Consider the following 17707-nt stretch of genomic DNA (forward strand, 5'->3'; position numbering starts at 1 on the left):
TTTCACCGTGATTTTATTTCCTATGAATTCTCAAATGTCAAAAAAATTAGAAGATGCACATAACCCACTTTTAGAGCTGTCTAGACTTAGCATTTGAATCTAAATAAGATTTGTTGATCCTTGGTTATTACATTAATTCATTCACATCTATCAACGTTCATTTACAAATGTGTTTATACGTTTTGAATGATTCGACTAACAAACGAATGAATTTTTTTCTAAATCATTATGCTTTGGTGGGAAGTGTTTAAATAATCAAACCTTATCATAGACCTCATATACAAGGTATACAGATTGGCATTTCGCAAAGTTAGGTTCGGCCCATGAACACGCGTCACCATTACATACGCATTGCCGTGTTGAATATCCTACAAATAATGAAAATTTATTTAAGTTCTTTTGTACAAAATATAATACAACTACTGCTCTCTTGTAGTTGGTAAGAAAAAAGAATTATTTATTGATAATTTTTTTAACTATTGCTTTTTTACTTTATCAGGTATTATGTCACTATTATGCAAAACTGAAAATTTTCATTAGGACCTGAACATGGCACTTTTTTACGACAAAAAGACTGGACTTAATATCAAACTGATACAATAATTCAGCCACGAACTTTGTCTCCCGATGGCCAAAAAGTAATTTATTGATGACATTTGGATGTCTACGAAGCAATTCAGCATAAATTCGTGACATCATAAACATTTTTTTCGAAAGTTTAAATTACAAAACAACAGGAATTAATTCTATTGAATGGGTGTCGCAAATATTAAAGTAAGAAAAGTACTCTGCGAAAAAATATTTTCTAATTTGGATCCATTAGTAACATCTACAATTATTATCAAAAATCAATATGTCTATGTCAGGGATTGAAAGTATGACAAAATTTATGCAAACCTTCCGTATCTGATCAAACAAATCTATTTCTTAAAAAAAGTGTCTGGATTAAATAAATCCATCACAATCCGTTAATAGAGTTATAAAAGCAGATATGGTTGTTAGGTTTCTTTTTCTATTTGTCATATACCTCATGCAATAACATACTTAAATTAGAGGCTCTGAAGAGCCTGTTTCGCTTACCTGATTAACAATAGTGATTTTTTCTACTTTTCAATAGCTATCGCTCTAATAAGGAAGTGTCATAGTTGTGTATGTCTGTTTTCCATGTCTGGTCTTTGTCCCTGGATTACATTCTTTTGATTACCGCTATGGCCTTGGTTCCCTTGATTACTCTTTCATACAACTTGATCTCTATGGAGACTTTAGCAGCCCTTGCTATATGGTTTATTTTTCAATTGAAAGTAAAATCATTTAAGGTTTCCAAATTGCAAGCTTAAGACCACAAAATGTCATGTTTGGTCTTTCAAGGACAATAGCTCTAACATGTGGTCGTCACACATTCAAACATTCCGGACTCTCTGATGGCTTTTGTAGGCCTTGTCATAAGGGCAATTTCAATAATTGAAAGTCTCGCACTGTTTATTATGTTTTTTTTAAATTAAAAACACTATAATTGTTTTCCTTCCAAGAGTAATAACTCACATAAGGAGATTTTACACCACTTTAACCAAGTGAAGTCTTTTGCAGAACTCTTTATACTGAAGAAGGATAGTCATATTTATTTTGTTGGTATCTCTTGTAGTTGTGAGATTAAAACAGAAATTGGTGACTTTAGCCATGTGATCCAAAAATGCGATAAAAGCAATGGCTGGCCATTTTTACGCGTGATCTACAAAATTGGCATAACTCTTAAAGAAGATACCGCAAGGAAGTTAGCTACCAAATGTGGAAATAATCCACTTAGTCGTTTCAGAGGAGAATGCTTTCGAAAAAAGTTAAAGACAGACGATGACGAAAGACGAAAGTGATGACAATGGCTCACATACACCTTTGGTTAAGATGAGATAAGTACAACAGAAACATTATGGTCACAAATAATAAGCCTTTTAAAATTAAATGAAAGCGTTCAATGTTAGAGAAGTTAAGATATTTTTTTAATATATTTAGTAACTAAGTTCTAATTCAATAATATAGTAGTTTCTTATAATTTGATGTTGAAAATGTTAAAAAAAAACCAATTCAATACTCAGCGAGCAACGTGTTTTATCATATCATGAAATCGATACCCAAGAATGTGGGAACTTTTAGGGACTGCCATACGTGTTCAAAGAAAATAAAATTGTGAGGAAACTATGTCCATGCAATGAACATTATAAGTTTTTTTGTTATTAATGGTCTGTGGCTTAAATATATATGCACGAAAAAGACAGAAGGCAAGTTTATTTAAGACCCCAATGTTGATTGTAAAGACTTTTATTAAAAATAACAATGAAATAATGTGCTTAAAACAAAATTCATAATAATAACTTCGATTGTTATTCATCAACACATATAATGCAATGTATTTTAACCATATAAAACACCTAGTGCAAAACGAAACTAGAATACAAAACTGTAAGCAATGCTCACTGAAGTAATATCCTCAATTCTACCATTCAATAAAATTCAAAATCTAAAATAAGAGGAACACAATTGGAATATGTAATTAAGATTCCGTGGAGGTTTCATTAAATTCCATTCAGTAGAAAAGAAGTAGTAGTTATAGAAATAAGGCTGGTACTCCATGTCCCCATCTTCATGTCCATATTTTGCTAATGTGAAGCCTCCAAAATGGATTTGGGGAAAAATCTAAAAATCTGCTAAATGATAATGTGAAAGAACGGAAGGAAGGAAGAAAGAAGGAAGGGCACCCCTATCACTATAAGTAAGTGAAGGTCTAAAAAACGACTTTCATTATGTATGATGTAACTCCTCATATTGTAGTGAATCTATAGAATTATCTTATGCTTTTTAACAACAATATCGAGATTTGTGTACAACAGCGATGCACGTTCTACACAATGTACTACGCTAGGCTATTTTACAAAAAGAACTAAATCCAGATATTTCATATATGTTCCCCATAATGAATTATGACGAATGAGGAATTTCGTTGAATTGATTATTGCATTTTGAACACACATATGATGATTTTATATATTTGGTACATTTTAGAAATATAAATAAGGTATTAGACAAACATTCACAATGACACTCACTTGTTTCTATAACAGTTATTAATACAACGAAAACAATAACTGGGCATAATACTTTTATAGAAGTGAACTTTAATTCATATGAGTGAAGACATTTCAAGACAGACATATCATTAGTTTTAGCACAATTAAGTGCAATTTTTTGTAAGAATCAGGCAAAATGGGAAAATTCAGAACCATGAAGATCAAAAACCCACCAATCAATCTGACAAGTTAATTTCATTCAAGGATGTTTTCTCTATTTGAAAAGACCATTATTTGATCTCTGCATTACTGGATTTCCTCAGAAATTGTTTAATAGAATGTTAGAAAAATGAGGTATTCGACAGAGTTATCTGCCCTTGAAATTTCATTTTCAGTGCATTTTAATGAAATTATAACTCAATTTACCAACATGATATGGAAAATCTTGTTTGTTTATCTTGACTCTGATGGTTAAACTAGTCAAGTTATACTTGTAAAAAAGTGAGTTTCTTTCATACCATGTTTCACCCACTGGCTAATTCTTACAGAGACTTACACTTAAGAGAAACTCAGGTTTCTTGCTTAATGTAAGGTTTCAAAATCCTTACAAACAAATATTCATAGTTGACTTGAATTGAATGGTCGGTCAATTTGACCCTAATATTTCGTTTCATGGATAAATTGTATACCTACCAACCAATTCGAAAGTAAAACATATTCCAAATATTATAGATTTATTTTAAAACGATTTTATTAACTTTTTTATGAAAACCACAGTATTGACAAAAAGACGACAGGTGAAAGAGCTTGTAACAATAAAACAGAAAAATTCATGGATGAATCAGGTTAATTAAAGAAACAAAACAGACTTTTCATTAAATTGTGAGAAAAAAGGGAGAAATTGTGTTACTTAAGGCCCAAATCTTCACTCAAAAGTATTCAAGTGCACGTGAAACATTAATAAATAAAACATCGTAGGTTATTTCCTTCACTTACCCTCGTTAATAGGCCCATATTTACTGAAATCTAAATCAATCCATGTTTGATATTTAAAATTCGCATGTAAACGTGAAAACATTGTTAAACTGTGCATATGCAGTGCTATTCAAAATTCTATTAAAACATTACTATAAAAAGGACAGAAGAGGCATACAGGTAGAATGTACATATAAAGAATTGTGCATCTATACAAAATATGTGTCGTCTGTGGTCTATCAATAGAAAAAAAAACAAAAATTGAGTTTAAACATTTGCTTCGTATACCCGGTAACAAGTTCCAGATAGACGACGTACGACTATGATTAGAGTGTAGAAACTAAAAAATGACGCATACACGTCAGCTATTAAAAAATAATTCCAATTGCACATCACTAACCGCACAAAATCAAAAGCAACATTTGTACTGAAAAATTAAAAGAAAACGTTAATAAAAATCAATCTCACCACCAAATTCTGATGGACATCGCTCTTTATCAAAATGGTTACCAGCTGTCTTCTTCCACAGAACCTGTTTGTGATAGCTCCTTCCACACGTTAAATTTGCAGTTGCAGCTGTAAGTCGAAAATTTTACGACGTAAGATTTGACTCCAACATCGTCTTTATTTATTTCCACGATGTTATAATAAATCAGAGCTAGAGGAATTTAGTGAAAATTATCATCAACGTATATTAATATCAATCTTTTATGCCAGCAGGTCACTTTTCAAAATTAAAAAAATAAATAAATACAAATATAAACGACAATACACTATGGTCATACCTGACGTGACAATGTCCTGCGATATTTTTTAAAAGTTAATAGTTTTTTTTGTTGGTTAAAAAAAATCCAACTTGATTTTTTCTATTTGTTAAAAAAACATACCTTTCTGGACAAAAACATGTGACGTCAATGTGAATGTGCCAGCTTTATTTTCAACTGTGCACGAGAAATTTGCTGATTTGTTTAAGTTCGGCACAAAAAGTCTGGTTCCAGTGGGAAAAAGATCTTCAACAATTTGATCAGAACGTCCCGGGTGAATTGTCTTGTCGTTGGAATGCCATCTATATGTAAAATTCTTGGCAGTATCTTCTGGAGACATGCAGATAATACTAGCGCTGTCGCCTTGAACTACTGATATTGACAAGGGGTAAAGATCAACCAAGGGCACTGTTAACACGTTTACCGGTAATGACTTGTTTTCTGTTCTGTGGCCGTCGGAAACTTTACATGTAAATGTTCCTACAGAAAAGAAACAAATAGGGAAAAAACTTCGTACAGAAGTCAGGCTAGGCATCTCATGTTTTTTTTTACCTCATTCTGGTTTACTTTCATACATGGCACTAACAAAAGTCCCAATATAATAAACTCAAGTCTAGAGTAAAAAGAAAAAGTCAGAACGGAAAATCAATATAACAAAGTGGCAATATCACGGAAAAAACAAGAAAGTTGGAAAAAACCACAACGGTCCTGGCTTGATTCAGGTATTCTTGGTGGAAATGGTGGGTTGAACAAGGTTTTATATCGTAATTAACCTCGCGCTTCCATTACGTTTTTTCCGGCATATTGCCACATTAATTTTACAAATATCTTTATTTTTATTTCTTTCCATATCAATTTTATCTTTGATTTTAGTTTATTTCCATATTCTTATACAGCCGTGTCACCTTTTTCATATCAATATCATATTTCATCACAGAAAGGTTTTTTTATAAAGTTGAACGTCACTGGCGTTCACGTTCACGACGCCATGCGATTCCTTAGTTTAAAGCGAAACTATGCATTGACGCCTTGCTACGTAATGCAGAATAGAAAAAATTATGAAATAGTGATTAAGAGTAATCAAGGGAACCACGATTCTTGCGGAAATCAAAAGAATGTAATTCGGGGTCAAAGACCAGACATGGAAAACAGACAAACACAACTAAGAACATAAAGTAACTAATAATACATACAAAGTAAAAAAAAAGTAAAAACTAAAAACTGAGAGCATGGACCAGGTGCACCGGAAGGGTAAGCGTCCTCTGCTTTTCTAGAAACATCCGTTGAATTGCTCATAAAAAGTCAAGTCCGTGGTAGAGGAAAGAGGAAAGGAAAACTATAACACGTTGAACAAATCAGTTTGTATGGTGCAATGGGATACACCAAAACGATCTCCGAATTTACGATGACGACCATAAAATTTCTGTATGATGATTTCAATCTTGTAGCAACATTACACAGTTCCAGAAGTCTAACTGTAAGAAGCCTAGCGCGATATAAGAAGTCTGCATAGTTACGACAAGCTCTGGCATAACGTATGAGTTGTGACATGAAAACTCAATACGCAGGTGCTGAAAGGATGTTGCCCCAGATGAAAGGAAAGTTGAAAATACTGAATGAAAAATCATCAAGTTTGTCGTGTAATTTGGTCAATAGTTTTCCTTTACCGTCCATCCCTAAGTGTAGGTCAAGATATGAGGCTGACTTCACAGAGTTTGTAGTATCCTTTATCTCAAGTTCTTTGCAGGTAAATGCAATGTATCGAATTATTTTTTACAAAGTATGAGGAATCTCTACCAAGAACTACATATTTGTATCTAGGTGTACCGTCTTTTTTTGGAGTAACAATAATGTATAATGTTTTTGACTCTGGATTTTAACGGCGTGTGGGGAATAGAAGTATGAAGAGTCGAAAAATTATAGGTTTTAATGCTATTATATTCTGATAATAATCTTGAATTGGGGATTTACAGAAGATCTTTTATATTTTTCAGGAACAACATTGAATTAATACCACTACGGGAGTAACGAGTGTTGTGGTAGGACTGAAGACCCTCTTTCACAACTGAGAGTATAGAAGTTAAACGTTTTGAAAGAGGTTTAGTGGTACATTTTGCAGATCCAATAATGTAGCGTTGTTTGTATGGATTCTTGTGGAGTCTAGAAATACAGTACAAAGACGGTAAATCACAATCATCGTCTTTGGTATAGAGACCAAAAGAGGATACCACAGATTTATGGTTGTTTACTATCTTTCCTTTGGAGAGTGTAATGTCAGTATAGGTCTTATCATTTCTATTATTTTCTACGTCCACCTTTGATATCATTGGATGTAATACATTTTGCAGACAAAAACAATGTTGGGCTTTGTCTGCTAGTAAGACAACGTATCTGTCATGTACAGAAGACAACGTTTTGCTACACCGGGTCTTTGAAAACTGATGTAGCATTGACACCCATTGACCTACTTAAAACTTTCGTACGTTTCAAAATTAACGACCTTAACTCACTCTGAGAGTGAATCAATGTCTTATTGTTCTCGTTTTATCCATTTTCTTGCGTAGTCATCCATAGCATCCATAAGAACTTAAAAGTTATAATTCCAATTTATGGAGCGTGGTTAAATGTAATAGATAAAAAAATTACTAAGACAAAACGTATGAAAAAATCTAGAGAAATCCTTTTCCCGCCAAAATTTCAAATTAATTGCATCTATACCTTTGTTGACAAACGGTAGTGGAAGAAATTGTCGTTTTTCTTAATCTTGACCTATTACACAAACTGGTTTAACGAGTCTGTGAAAACCAAGAATGTACGGCAACAAGTCTGTATAATGATGAGGTAGGTTCAGAAACAGGAGTGTCAAGACTTGTTGTGTAAAGGGAGTGTAGTAGAGTGAGAGGTTAAGAGGTTAAAGGGTTACAATTAGTTTCATAAATCAAGATGACTATATGGACATATTTTAAATAAACATTGTACTTGAATTACTACAACCTGGCTAAACACGCAAATTCATTTTGAAACGCCTGTACCAAGTCAGGAACATAGTGGTTGGTCTACTTTTTTTCCTGTTTACCCTTGATTTGTCAGTTTATGAACTATTTAAAGAGTAATCAAGGGAACTAAGGTTATAGCGATAATCAGAAGAATGTAATCCAGGGACAAAGACCCGAAATGGAAAAAAGACATACACAACAAAGAACATAAAGTAACAAAAATCATACATACAAAGTAACAAAAGCAAATGAGAAACTCGGACTCCACTAAAAACTGGGAGCATGGACCAGGTGTACCGGTAGAGTAAGCGTCCTCTGTTTTTCTAGAAACACCCGCCGAGTTGCTCATAAAAAGTCAAGTCCAGGGTAGACAAACGAGGAAAGGAAAACTATGACCGTTTGAATAAATCAGTTTTCGTGGTGCAGATGGATACACCATAACGATCCACGAGTTCATGATGACCACCATAAAACTTCTGTAGTGATGATTTCAAACTTGTAGCAACATAATCCTGTTCCAGAAATATCATCCTTTCCGATTTAGTATCATGGGTTCGGTAATTTTGTTACTACCTTTAATTAGTTCCATTAAAGGACACAGCGACTTCTAACGAGCAAAAATATAAAGTTTAATATTGTTACGTATCAATTCTAGTGGACTTGCTTTCTTGGACGAAGTTCGCTGGTAAGGAAAGGTAAAACACTCAATGATTTAATGACAGGTGATGAACATGCACAATTAGAATATCGCATTGAATCAGGTCAAACAAAATAATATCGATTTATTACCAAGTGTTCCATTAATGAACTTCATAACTTGTTTCTGATATTTTAATTAAGATCACAAAAGAAGTAATTAAAGGTTATGACGTGAGCCATGACTTGAATGTGTGACTTTTGTCAAACTTCTGACGTAAATGCTTCATGAATAGAGTACAAATTATGGTCAATCTGATTACAAGAAATCCCAAAAGAAATTGTTTACCACGGTCTTATAAACCAAATTTGTCCATTTATCTCAAAACTTTAAAGAAGAGTACTTCGGTCTAACGAAATGACGCTATCAAATCTAATAACAGATCTCAGAATCCTAAAGATTTTACCTCGGTCTTACAGACTATCAAATGCAATGACTGATCTAAGATTCAAAAATGAAGTACTCTTATTCTGCCTAACGGGCTAACTCTATCAAAGTTATTAATAGATATCAGAATAATAAAGATCTTCACCTCGATTTAAAGGCCTAACTCTATCAAAATTAACGATAGATATCGAAACAAAAAAATCTTTACCTCGATCTAACGGGCTAACTCTATCAAAGTTTAATAATAGATATCAGAATAAAAATAGATCTTTACCTCGATCTAACGGGCTAACTCTATCAAATGTTATTACGGATCTCAGAATCTCATCTCGACTTGACGGAATGAGTGTTTCTTGTGCTCGCTGCATGAACAAACGAAGATCTAGTGGATACCCATCTTTATACCAACTGAACTGAACATCATCAGGGCCCCTTGCTGCGCATGATAATGTCATGCCCTTATCTTCTAGTGCAGCTAACCCGGATCCAGAGTCGACTCTCATTGTAGCACTTAGTAGAAATAATTCTGAAAAAATATCCAATGATGTGATAACGATACAATATTCAGTTTTCTATTCATATTTAATGCTCTTTAATTCCAAGTGTTGCTAATTTTGTAAAGATCTTTAATGACTAATTGGCACATCATTTTCCTCCCATTCGTTTTGTGAAGCATAATTAGGCGAAAATATTATCTGCATATGATATTAAGGGACAAAGGTTGTAATAAAGAACAATAACAAGAGACTCCAAGAAGCCTAAATTGCTCACCTGGTTTAATTTTTGCCTTTAAAGGGCAATAAAATGAAAAAGAATTTGTCGAAGAATTTTGACTCAAGAAGACTTTTGTATGACTTATCTTAGGGATCATTTCAGCAATCGAAGGTATCTTTCTATCTTTCATAGTTTTCAAGATATTGGTTGAAAATTGTAAAATTGTAAAAAAAAACCACAACAAACACGAAAACAAAACAAAAGTCATTTTACAATAACTCTTACAAGGAGTCTTCTAACAACTTTGACCCTTCAAGACTTGTGTAGGCCTCATGATAAGGATTATATCATAAATTGAAAGAATTTGGCTAAACCTAACGAATTTGGAGATATAATAAGCGAAAAACTACTGTCTCTCCCTATTGTTCTATTTTTAGTAACGGCTATGTTTTTCAACAGATCAACAATCTCCAAATCAGTTCTATGCAGGACACCCTAAGAAACATTCATACAAAGTTTTGTTCCAATTGGTCAAGTAGTGTCAGAGGAAGAGATTTTTGAAAGAAAGAACATCAAAAATAGCCAAAAAAAAAATCAAAAAAGGGCAATAACTCCAACATGGCAGAACAGATTAAAACGACAATTGGACCACAGATAGATCTCATCATGCTGAACTTTTATCCGTGTCAAAATTAGGCTAAATCTAATGGTTTTGGAGATATATGCGTATAACTACTGTCTGACCCCTTTGTTGTATTTTAGTAGCGGTGGCCATGTTTTTCAATGGATTAAAAATCCCCACATAAGTTCTATGCAGAATACTCCGAGAAATTTTTATACTAAGTTTGATTCCAATTGGTCAAGTAGTGTGAGAGAAGAAGATTTTAGAAAGAAATAACATTAAAACTAGCAAAAAACGTCGAAAAAAGCCAATGACTCCAACATGGCTTAACAGATTAAAACCAAAATAGAATCAAATATAGATCTCCTCATGCTGAACACTTTTACCCAGACAAATTTTGACTTAACCCAACGAATTTGGACATATATATGCAAAAAACTAATGTCTGACACTATGTTCTATTTATTGTAACGGCGGTCATGTTTTTCGCCAGATAAAAAAATCTACATCCGTTCTATGTAGGATACAACAAGAAACATTCATACCAAGTTTGGTTCCAATTGGTCGAATACATTCAGAGGAGAAGAGTTTTAAAAAAAATGTGAACGATGACGACGACGGACGCCAAGTGATGGCAATAGCTCACATGGCTTTCGGCCAGGTTAACTAACAAAATGGTATAATCATTCAGGAGATTTGAAAAATGTAGTGATAATATGAAGCAACTAAATAGACAACTTTAACAATATAAAAAAAGAATTCTCGGATCCTTCTTGGACTAATTCACGGAAGAGCATATGTTAGTTTAACATAAAGAACGACCATTTATTACTAACATATACAAACAAATGGTTAGTATGCGCTGTAACAAGTTACAAAAGCTCTATTGCTAATCGAATGTGGAGAAATGCCCGTAAGAAAAAAAAAACAAAAATATCATAGTGATTTGATAAATATGAAAGATGAACAAAAAGTTCTTGTTGAAACTATTGCAATTTTTATCAGCAATATGAAATTAGTATTTGCAATCGGTTTGTAATTACACAATTTATATTATAAAGTATATGCATTAAGCTTTTAATATCATCTAGTACAATACTTTAAAAAGCAATTTGTGCATGCATATCTACTTACTGTCCTGAAAATCTGAATGTAAGACCAACGGTAAAGATATGATGAAAACTGACCAAGCTACTAACCGTTTAAAATTAGCATTTTTTTGCAACCTTGCAATAAAGCTAATGAAAATACAATTGAAATTAATTGTTGAAGCAAGTATATTTTCAATTGAATTTTAATGACAAATAACAGAATAAAAAAAACAATGACCAGTGGGATACTTGTTCATCGCATGCATCATATGGTGTGCAACAAAATATTATGTATTCTAATAGTTTGGTCTAAAGCAAGTGAATTGTAAAAATGTTATGTCAGGCAATATCTGTTCTGTTTTTGACTGCATAGTAAAGTAAACTGATAGAACAGTACACAACCAAACATTTACAAATCAAGTGCCAGTCTCTATTAGAATCAGGCAGTGGGTGAAACATAGTATAAAAACACTATTTTGAAAGTTCAACTGGACTATTTGCTCCATAAAAATAAAGAAAAAAAGACAATATCTTCCATATCACTTTGATAAGTTGAATTATAATTTCATTGAAATGCACTGAAAATAACATTTCAAGGATAGATAACTCTATCATAAACCTTTTATTTCTAATATTCTCTGGGCAATTCCACAGATGCAGAGATCAAATATTTGTCTTTTTGAAATTGAGAAAGCATCATTGAATATAATTATATTGTCAGACCTGTGGGTTTTTGCCATGCATGTTTCTGATTTTCTTCATTTTGCCGGATTCTTACAAAAACACACTTCAAATAAAAAGAACTGTCCCAACTGCTTGCTCATTAACACTCCACAACCCATTATCGGTCAAATATGTTTTACAGTAGTCACTTCTAATACACAATGTTTACTCAAAATATTATTTAAACATTTTTTTATACATGAAAGAGGCCGTACAAGAAATTAATAAAAAAAATGCTATTTTATAATAATGTCTTCGCTATATTTTCATTATATTTAGCTAACTAAACTGACACACAAATAACGTGTGCATTAAGATTTATTGTTTGCTTTTTTTATTTTTTCGTCATTTTTAACACATAGCATTTCAGAAATATCAACTTGCATCAAGAATTACAGGCTATAAAATAAAGGTACTGAAAAGATCCTTTTTTTCATTTTATTTAGCTGTCTCAGTATGCAATATTGATAAAAATATTGAATTATTTTATATTGTTCACTCCACATTATAAATAGATAAAATGTTAGACTGGTGCAACATGTGTGCTTTACAATTAGACAATAAATAAAGGAAATAAAGTAAGTAAAAAATGTGGTAAATAGATTAGTCTCCAGTAAATGAGAAAGCTTGTGCATCGTCAATATTTATCTTTCAAAAATGACCTTATTCTCAATATACCATTGTATCATCGAAGCTAAACAGTGATTTACTTAATCAATGACTGATTTTAAGCTGAGCTCAAATAACAAAAAACATACCTGGAGCAGATGTAACGTGGAGAGACTTTAAGTCCACTTGAATGATTTCTACTAACTCAAGTACATTAGTGAGAGAGGAATCAAACATAGACCGTTCCGTTGACTCTATATATAATACAATATCAACGATGTTTGGGTCAATGAACCTGAAACGAACCGTGGATTCAATGTGAAGTACAAACTATCTGGATGAATTAACCTAGAACAAAAAGTTATTGGACCAAGTCTGAATACTGATATATATAGTCAAGACATATTCTTTAATTTAACTGAATTAAAATTATCCACATTTAAATTTATTTATATATATTTCATTAGTAGTTTCATTAAAGATAACTTAACATACCCTGACAAAAAGGAAATACATGTAACTATTCGGCTTACTTTATTTCTTCAAGAAATTCATTGCTTTACATTTATCGGATTAACTGCTGTGAGATTTGTGAATTATACGATTTTGCTATCTTTATTGATTCAGAGTATCAGTACTTTGATTTCGGTTTACATAGTGCGGAAGGGAACAAAATATTAATTCTTAACTGTAACAACTATCAACAGCAACAACAAAATACAAAAAAAAGCAACTACCTGAAGGTCATATTCTTTATGGAAAACACCCCTCTCTGCTCAAACATTACATTTAACTGTAAAAAAATAACATACTCGGCACAATTGTCTCCCGTAATTTTCAAATATTCAATGGTGTTTATGTTTTTCCGACGCATTCGGTAATAGTTTCGCTTTTTACCCTTTGACCTTAAAGAAAACTCTTCAATGGAAATGCAAGTCGCCTGATCGCAATTCTGTTTCTCGATTGGCAAAATCCTGACAACTTAGTGGGGTTTGAAAAAATTGTACCGAAAATGCTACAGAAAATTGTAAGTAAAATTAAAGGAAACAAATTTTACTGCGTCGGCTATCTTTTTAAAAGTTGGTACTTGTTTTATGTAAAAGGGTTAAATCATTGAAATGTCATATATTGATATTATCTTAACAACTAGTGATTTCAATTAGATATTTTTTTCTGTTTACATTTTATAGAAATTTAACTAGAAATTGTGACATTGTTATAAAAGATTTTGACATTGTTTTTCAAAAAGACATTAACTACGAAATGTGATTCAATACGTTTTTTTCAGCAGGTTATCTTTGGCACAATTTTCAAATTAGCAATTCAAAATCGATTGAACTCCGAACTTACTTTGTCTTTGAGATCGTTTCGTTCATTTCTGTTCAAGATAGATGTTCCGTTCTTTAGTGAAAACTGAATATCATATCTATGTTGGTCTGAAAGTATAATTTAAAACGTCAAACACTAGGATTTGTAAACAAAAGTATGTTATAAAATACTGATTACAAACTAAGACTGTTGAAATACTTATTAACAAGGCACTCAAAACAGCTTAAGAAAATGTCTTCCGTTTTAGAAACAAAAAGTTTTGTGTAGAATATAAAAAAATAAACACAGGTGATTTATCACACCAAGCAAAATACTTTAAAATTAACACGTAATTAAACATGGACTAATCAGATTAATTTCTATTATAATCATTAATATAATTATTTTTTTAAATCTTGAACTTCATAAGTTATAATGCTGCTGAAGAGAGGTTACTCCTTGAAACACATGTACAACATATATTTATATGATTGGTAGATTTTATTTAGTCATATGACCTTTTCAAGCAATTGACTACAGTTTGTAATAGATGATTAACTGGAACTCGACAATAAATAGTATACGTCACAATACAAGACAATAGTTAATTTAAATACATTAAGAAAATTCTTAAATGAAGAAAAACATCTTATTTTCTCAACATCAATAGTATACATATTTCATTACATTGAGCGGATTATCTAGAGGTTATTCAAGGTCATTTGAATTATTGTTTTAAGCGACTGCGGTTTTCAATACACAAACAGATTAATGTAGTTATTCATAACAACAACAACGAGACGACACATGTAATTTGTAATAAATGAGTTTAAATAAATGAAAAGATGATTGCATTGAGATGTTTAAGGTTCTTCTCAAGTTAAGATATATGACGCACACAGAAACACATCAGTATGTCGATTTATTCATTAATTCAATACATTAAAAGCTTAAATTTTCGGACAGCTTTCACGGTTTGCATACTTCATAATGCACTACTTTATTGTCTCAAAAAAATGTGTCAAAATATTTGATTTTTTATGTAGGAAGTGCATATCCTCAACCCAGAAATACATAGAAAATTTACAATACTTTTTTTATGCATTTCTTTTTATCAGTACAACAACGGAACGACCTTGATATAATGTCAAGCGAGAAGTTTACATCTACTTTGCCATGAAATATGTATTTCCATGTCTGTTCATTTTTTTAAGAAAAAAAATTCCCAATCGCCTAAAACACGTCCAAATTTGTTTGTCATATATTTCTTGTGAAATAAGATATATATTGAGAAGTATTGTATATAGAAGAATTCTTTTCATAATTTATTAAAATGATGAAAACTTTATTGAATATGTGTGTTCCAGATTTTGAATTGGAAATTAAAGAACCTTAATAACTATTATGCTTCTATTATGACGTAGTTAAATTAACAAAAATACTGTTATAACCACTTACAACTAAAACTTGAAATATTTTGGCTGTAACATTTAAACGATAACTTTATGTATATCAACGTTACGTAGAATATATCATTGTTGCTATAAATAATTACAGAAACAAAACCGTTATGGCTTTAAAGAATCGTTTGTACACGGTTTAATTGCCAAGACAATATCGTTGTTACTTCACCAAGACAGTATATTTGTTGTTTCTTGCATTCACCGACAGATTATTACAGTGAATGCCTTTAGAACGTCACTGCTTCAGATGGTTCATATTTTGGTTATACGTTGGTGCACCATATCTGGGTTTTTTTTCTATCCTAGACAAGGTCATTTTGTTTACTTTTTTATGACTCAGGCATTGTCCTTTTAAACCATTGAGTCCGAGTTGTTCATTTACTTTTGTTACTTTGTATGTATGATTTTAGTTACTTTATGTTCTTTGTTGTGTATGTCTGTTTTCCATGTCTGGTCTTTGTCCCTGGATTATATTCTTTTGATTACCGCTATAACCTTGGTTCCCTTGATTACTCTTAAACTATTTTATTGTTGTCTTTAACAATAACATAAATAATTACATTGTTACTTCAAAACATTTCCTTGAAAATTTCTTCTTGCTCTTAATTTAAGTTGATTAAATCATGTTACTGTTGGTTATATGATTGTTTAGGCAATGAAAGAGTTACTTTATGATTGCTTCGACGGTGTCATTGATGCTTTGAATTATTGTCTAGATAATTTAAATATTGTCTTAGAAAGAACGCCTAAACAATAACATAATTTCCGCAAATAACTGCTTAATGCCTAGAAATTATTATCTAGTTATTTTCATTGCTCCTTAAAAGGAAATGCTAAGCATACATCGTTGCTTCAAATGAATAACATGGTGTTCATTTTTACTTGATAATGCCACGTTTGATTCTAAAAATCATTTAGACGATGTCAATGTTACTGTAAACGAAATAAGACAATATTATGATCACTTAAAATAAAAACATCTTAACAATTTTTAAGTTGCTTCTAAAATGTCGATTTAAATGATTACCTAGACAATGTCGTACCTACCTATATGGATGCAAGTTCTATTGTCTCTGCTAAGTCTAAATCCATGGTTACAGCCACATGCAGCTTTAGATGTTGACGTTGTCAAGCAGGTTTGTTCACAGTCAAGTACGGCACATGCTGTAAGGAAAAAGACGAAGGCTTTCACTCATCAAAGCAAAAAACGAGGAAGGATGACATTCCAATATAAGCCACAGAATTCAGCCCAAAAGTTTCGTAAAGTTAAAGGGAATAGTTGCCATAAGCAACTTTCTTTTTAGAAGATCTTTTTTTTTCTTTGATTTCAGTCTGTGACGAATGTTCTGCAAAGTAATAACATCTATCACAACATGTACACTAAAGCCCACTTCACAACTTAATGAAAAAATAATACTTGTAATAGAATTGTTAAACAACTGTTGAACGAAACAAAGGAATAATACTGAGAAACACTGGGTGTGTTAGATTATATTATACATTCACCATGTATCCCTTTGTATGAGAAGTCACGTTAAAGTGAGGATAGGAAACCGCCACAAAATGCTTTAAGAATAAAAGTAAATAAATCTAATACTTCTACAGATAGAAAAATCCCGGTTATTTATGGGAATAATATAACAACGAAACTGATGGAAAAGCACTATACCAAATGAAAGCATATCTTGATTCATGCATGAACGAAGCAAAGTTTTAAACTGCAATGTATATTGTCATGCTGTGAAACTTAAATGCAATATTACACTAGCTGGATATAACAGTCCAAAAGGATGTTAATTTATAATATACAGGTCAGAAGCGAACAGTAATCAGATTAACTAAGTCATAACTTAAATTTCTTTGAGACACTTTAAAATGGCGTAAGGACCAAGTGCAAAAAGCATTAAAAGGCAAAAAATTGACTTTTATTAAATAAAAGAAAAGTATAGGTGTTATTTTATACAACACGGTGAACTGTGATTATACAACACAACCATATTAGATGCAGGTAAACAAAACAAAACTATATATTGCATCTGTTAACCATACAATATAAAGTGTGATAAACTCACCGTAGTAGTCCAATTCTAAAGCAGGATTAATATGATAATCATTGAGAAACACCCGCGAGTGTCTACTATAGGAAGAATTCTAGGTTAATAAAGGGCATGTGTGGCAATTGCTTTCCCGTGGAAACAGACTTTTCCCGTCAGATATAAGATCCAAAATTCATGCTTAACTGCCATGTGGTGTCATTTTTAAATACAACAAAAGGGTCTCAATTGGCAAAGGTACTTTT

General features: G+C 31.9%; 1 protein-coding gene across 4 annotated transcripts in view; it reads right to left on the minus strand.

Annotated features, from left to right (window-relative positions):
* Positions 1-17707, minus strand: part of LOC148629443 (uncharacterized) — a 47587-nt gene that overhangs the window by 15155 nt on the left and 14725 nt on the right. For 2 of the 4 annotated variants that reach the window (XM_088551248.1, XM_088551249.1), the window contains 11 exons: positions 17481-17495; positions 16456-16572; positions 13988-14073; positions 13375-13430; positions 12787-12932; positions 11349-11360; positions 9153-9404; positions 4922-5278; positions 4503-4610; positions 4056-4085; positions 262-368 (listed from right to left, as the gene is read on the minus strand). In XM_088551248.1, coding sequence (XP_088407374.1) covers positions 262-368; positions 4056-4085; positions 4503-4610; positions 4922-5278; positions 9153-9404; positions 11349-11360; positions 12787-12932; positions 13375-13430; positions 13988-14073; positions 16456-16572; positions 17481-17495 — 1286 coding nt within the window. The remainder of the gene's footprint in view (positions 1-261; positions 369-4055; positions 4086-4502; positions 4611-4921; positions 5279-9152; positions 9405-11348; positions 11361-12786; positions 12933-13374; positions 13431-13987; positions 14074-16455; positions 16573-17480; positions 17496-17707) is intronic. The other 2 variants (XM_088551250.1, XM_088551251.1) reach the window with 2 other exon arrangements.

This window comes from Perna viridis, chromosome 1 (assembly GCF_037379345.1).
Source record: "Perna viridis isolate PV_CMFRI_1.1 ecotype Kerala chromosome 1, ASM3737934v1, whole genome shotgun sequence".
Taxonomy (NCBI): Eukaryota; Metazoa; Mollusca; class Bivalvia; order Mytilida; family Mytilidae; genus Perna; species Perna viridis.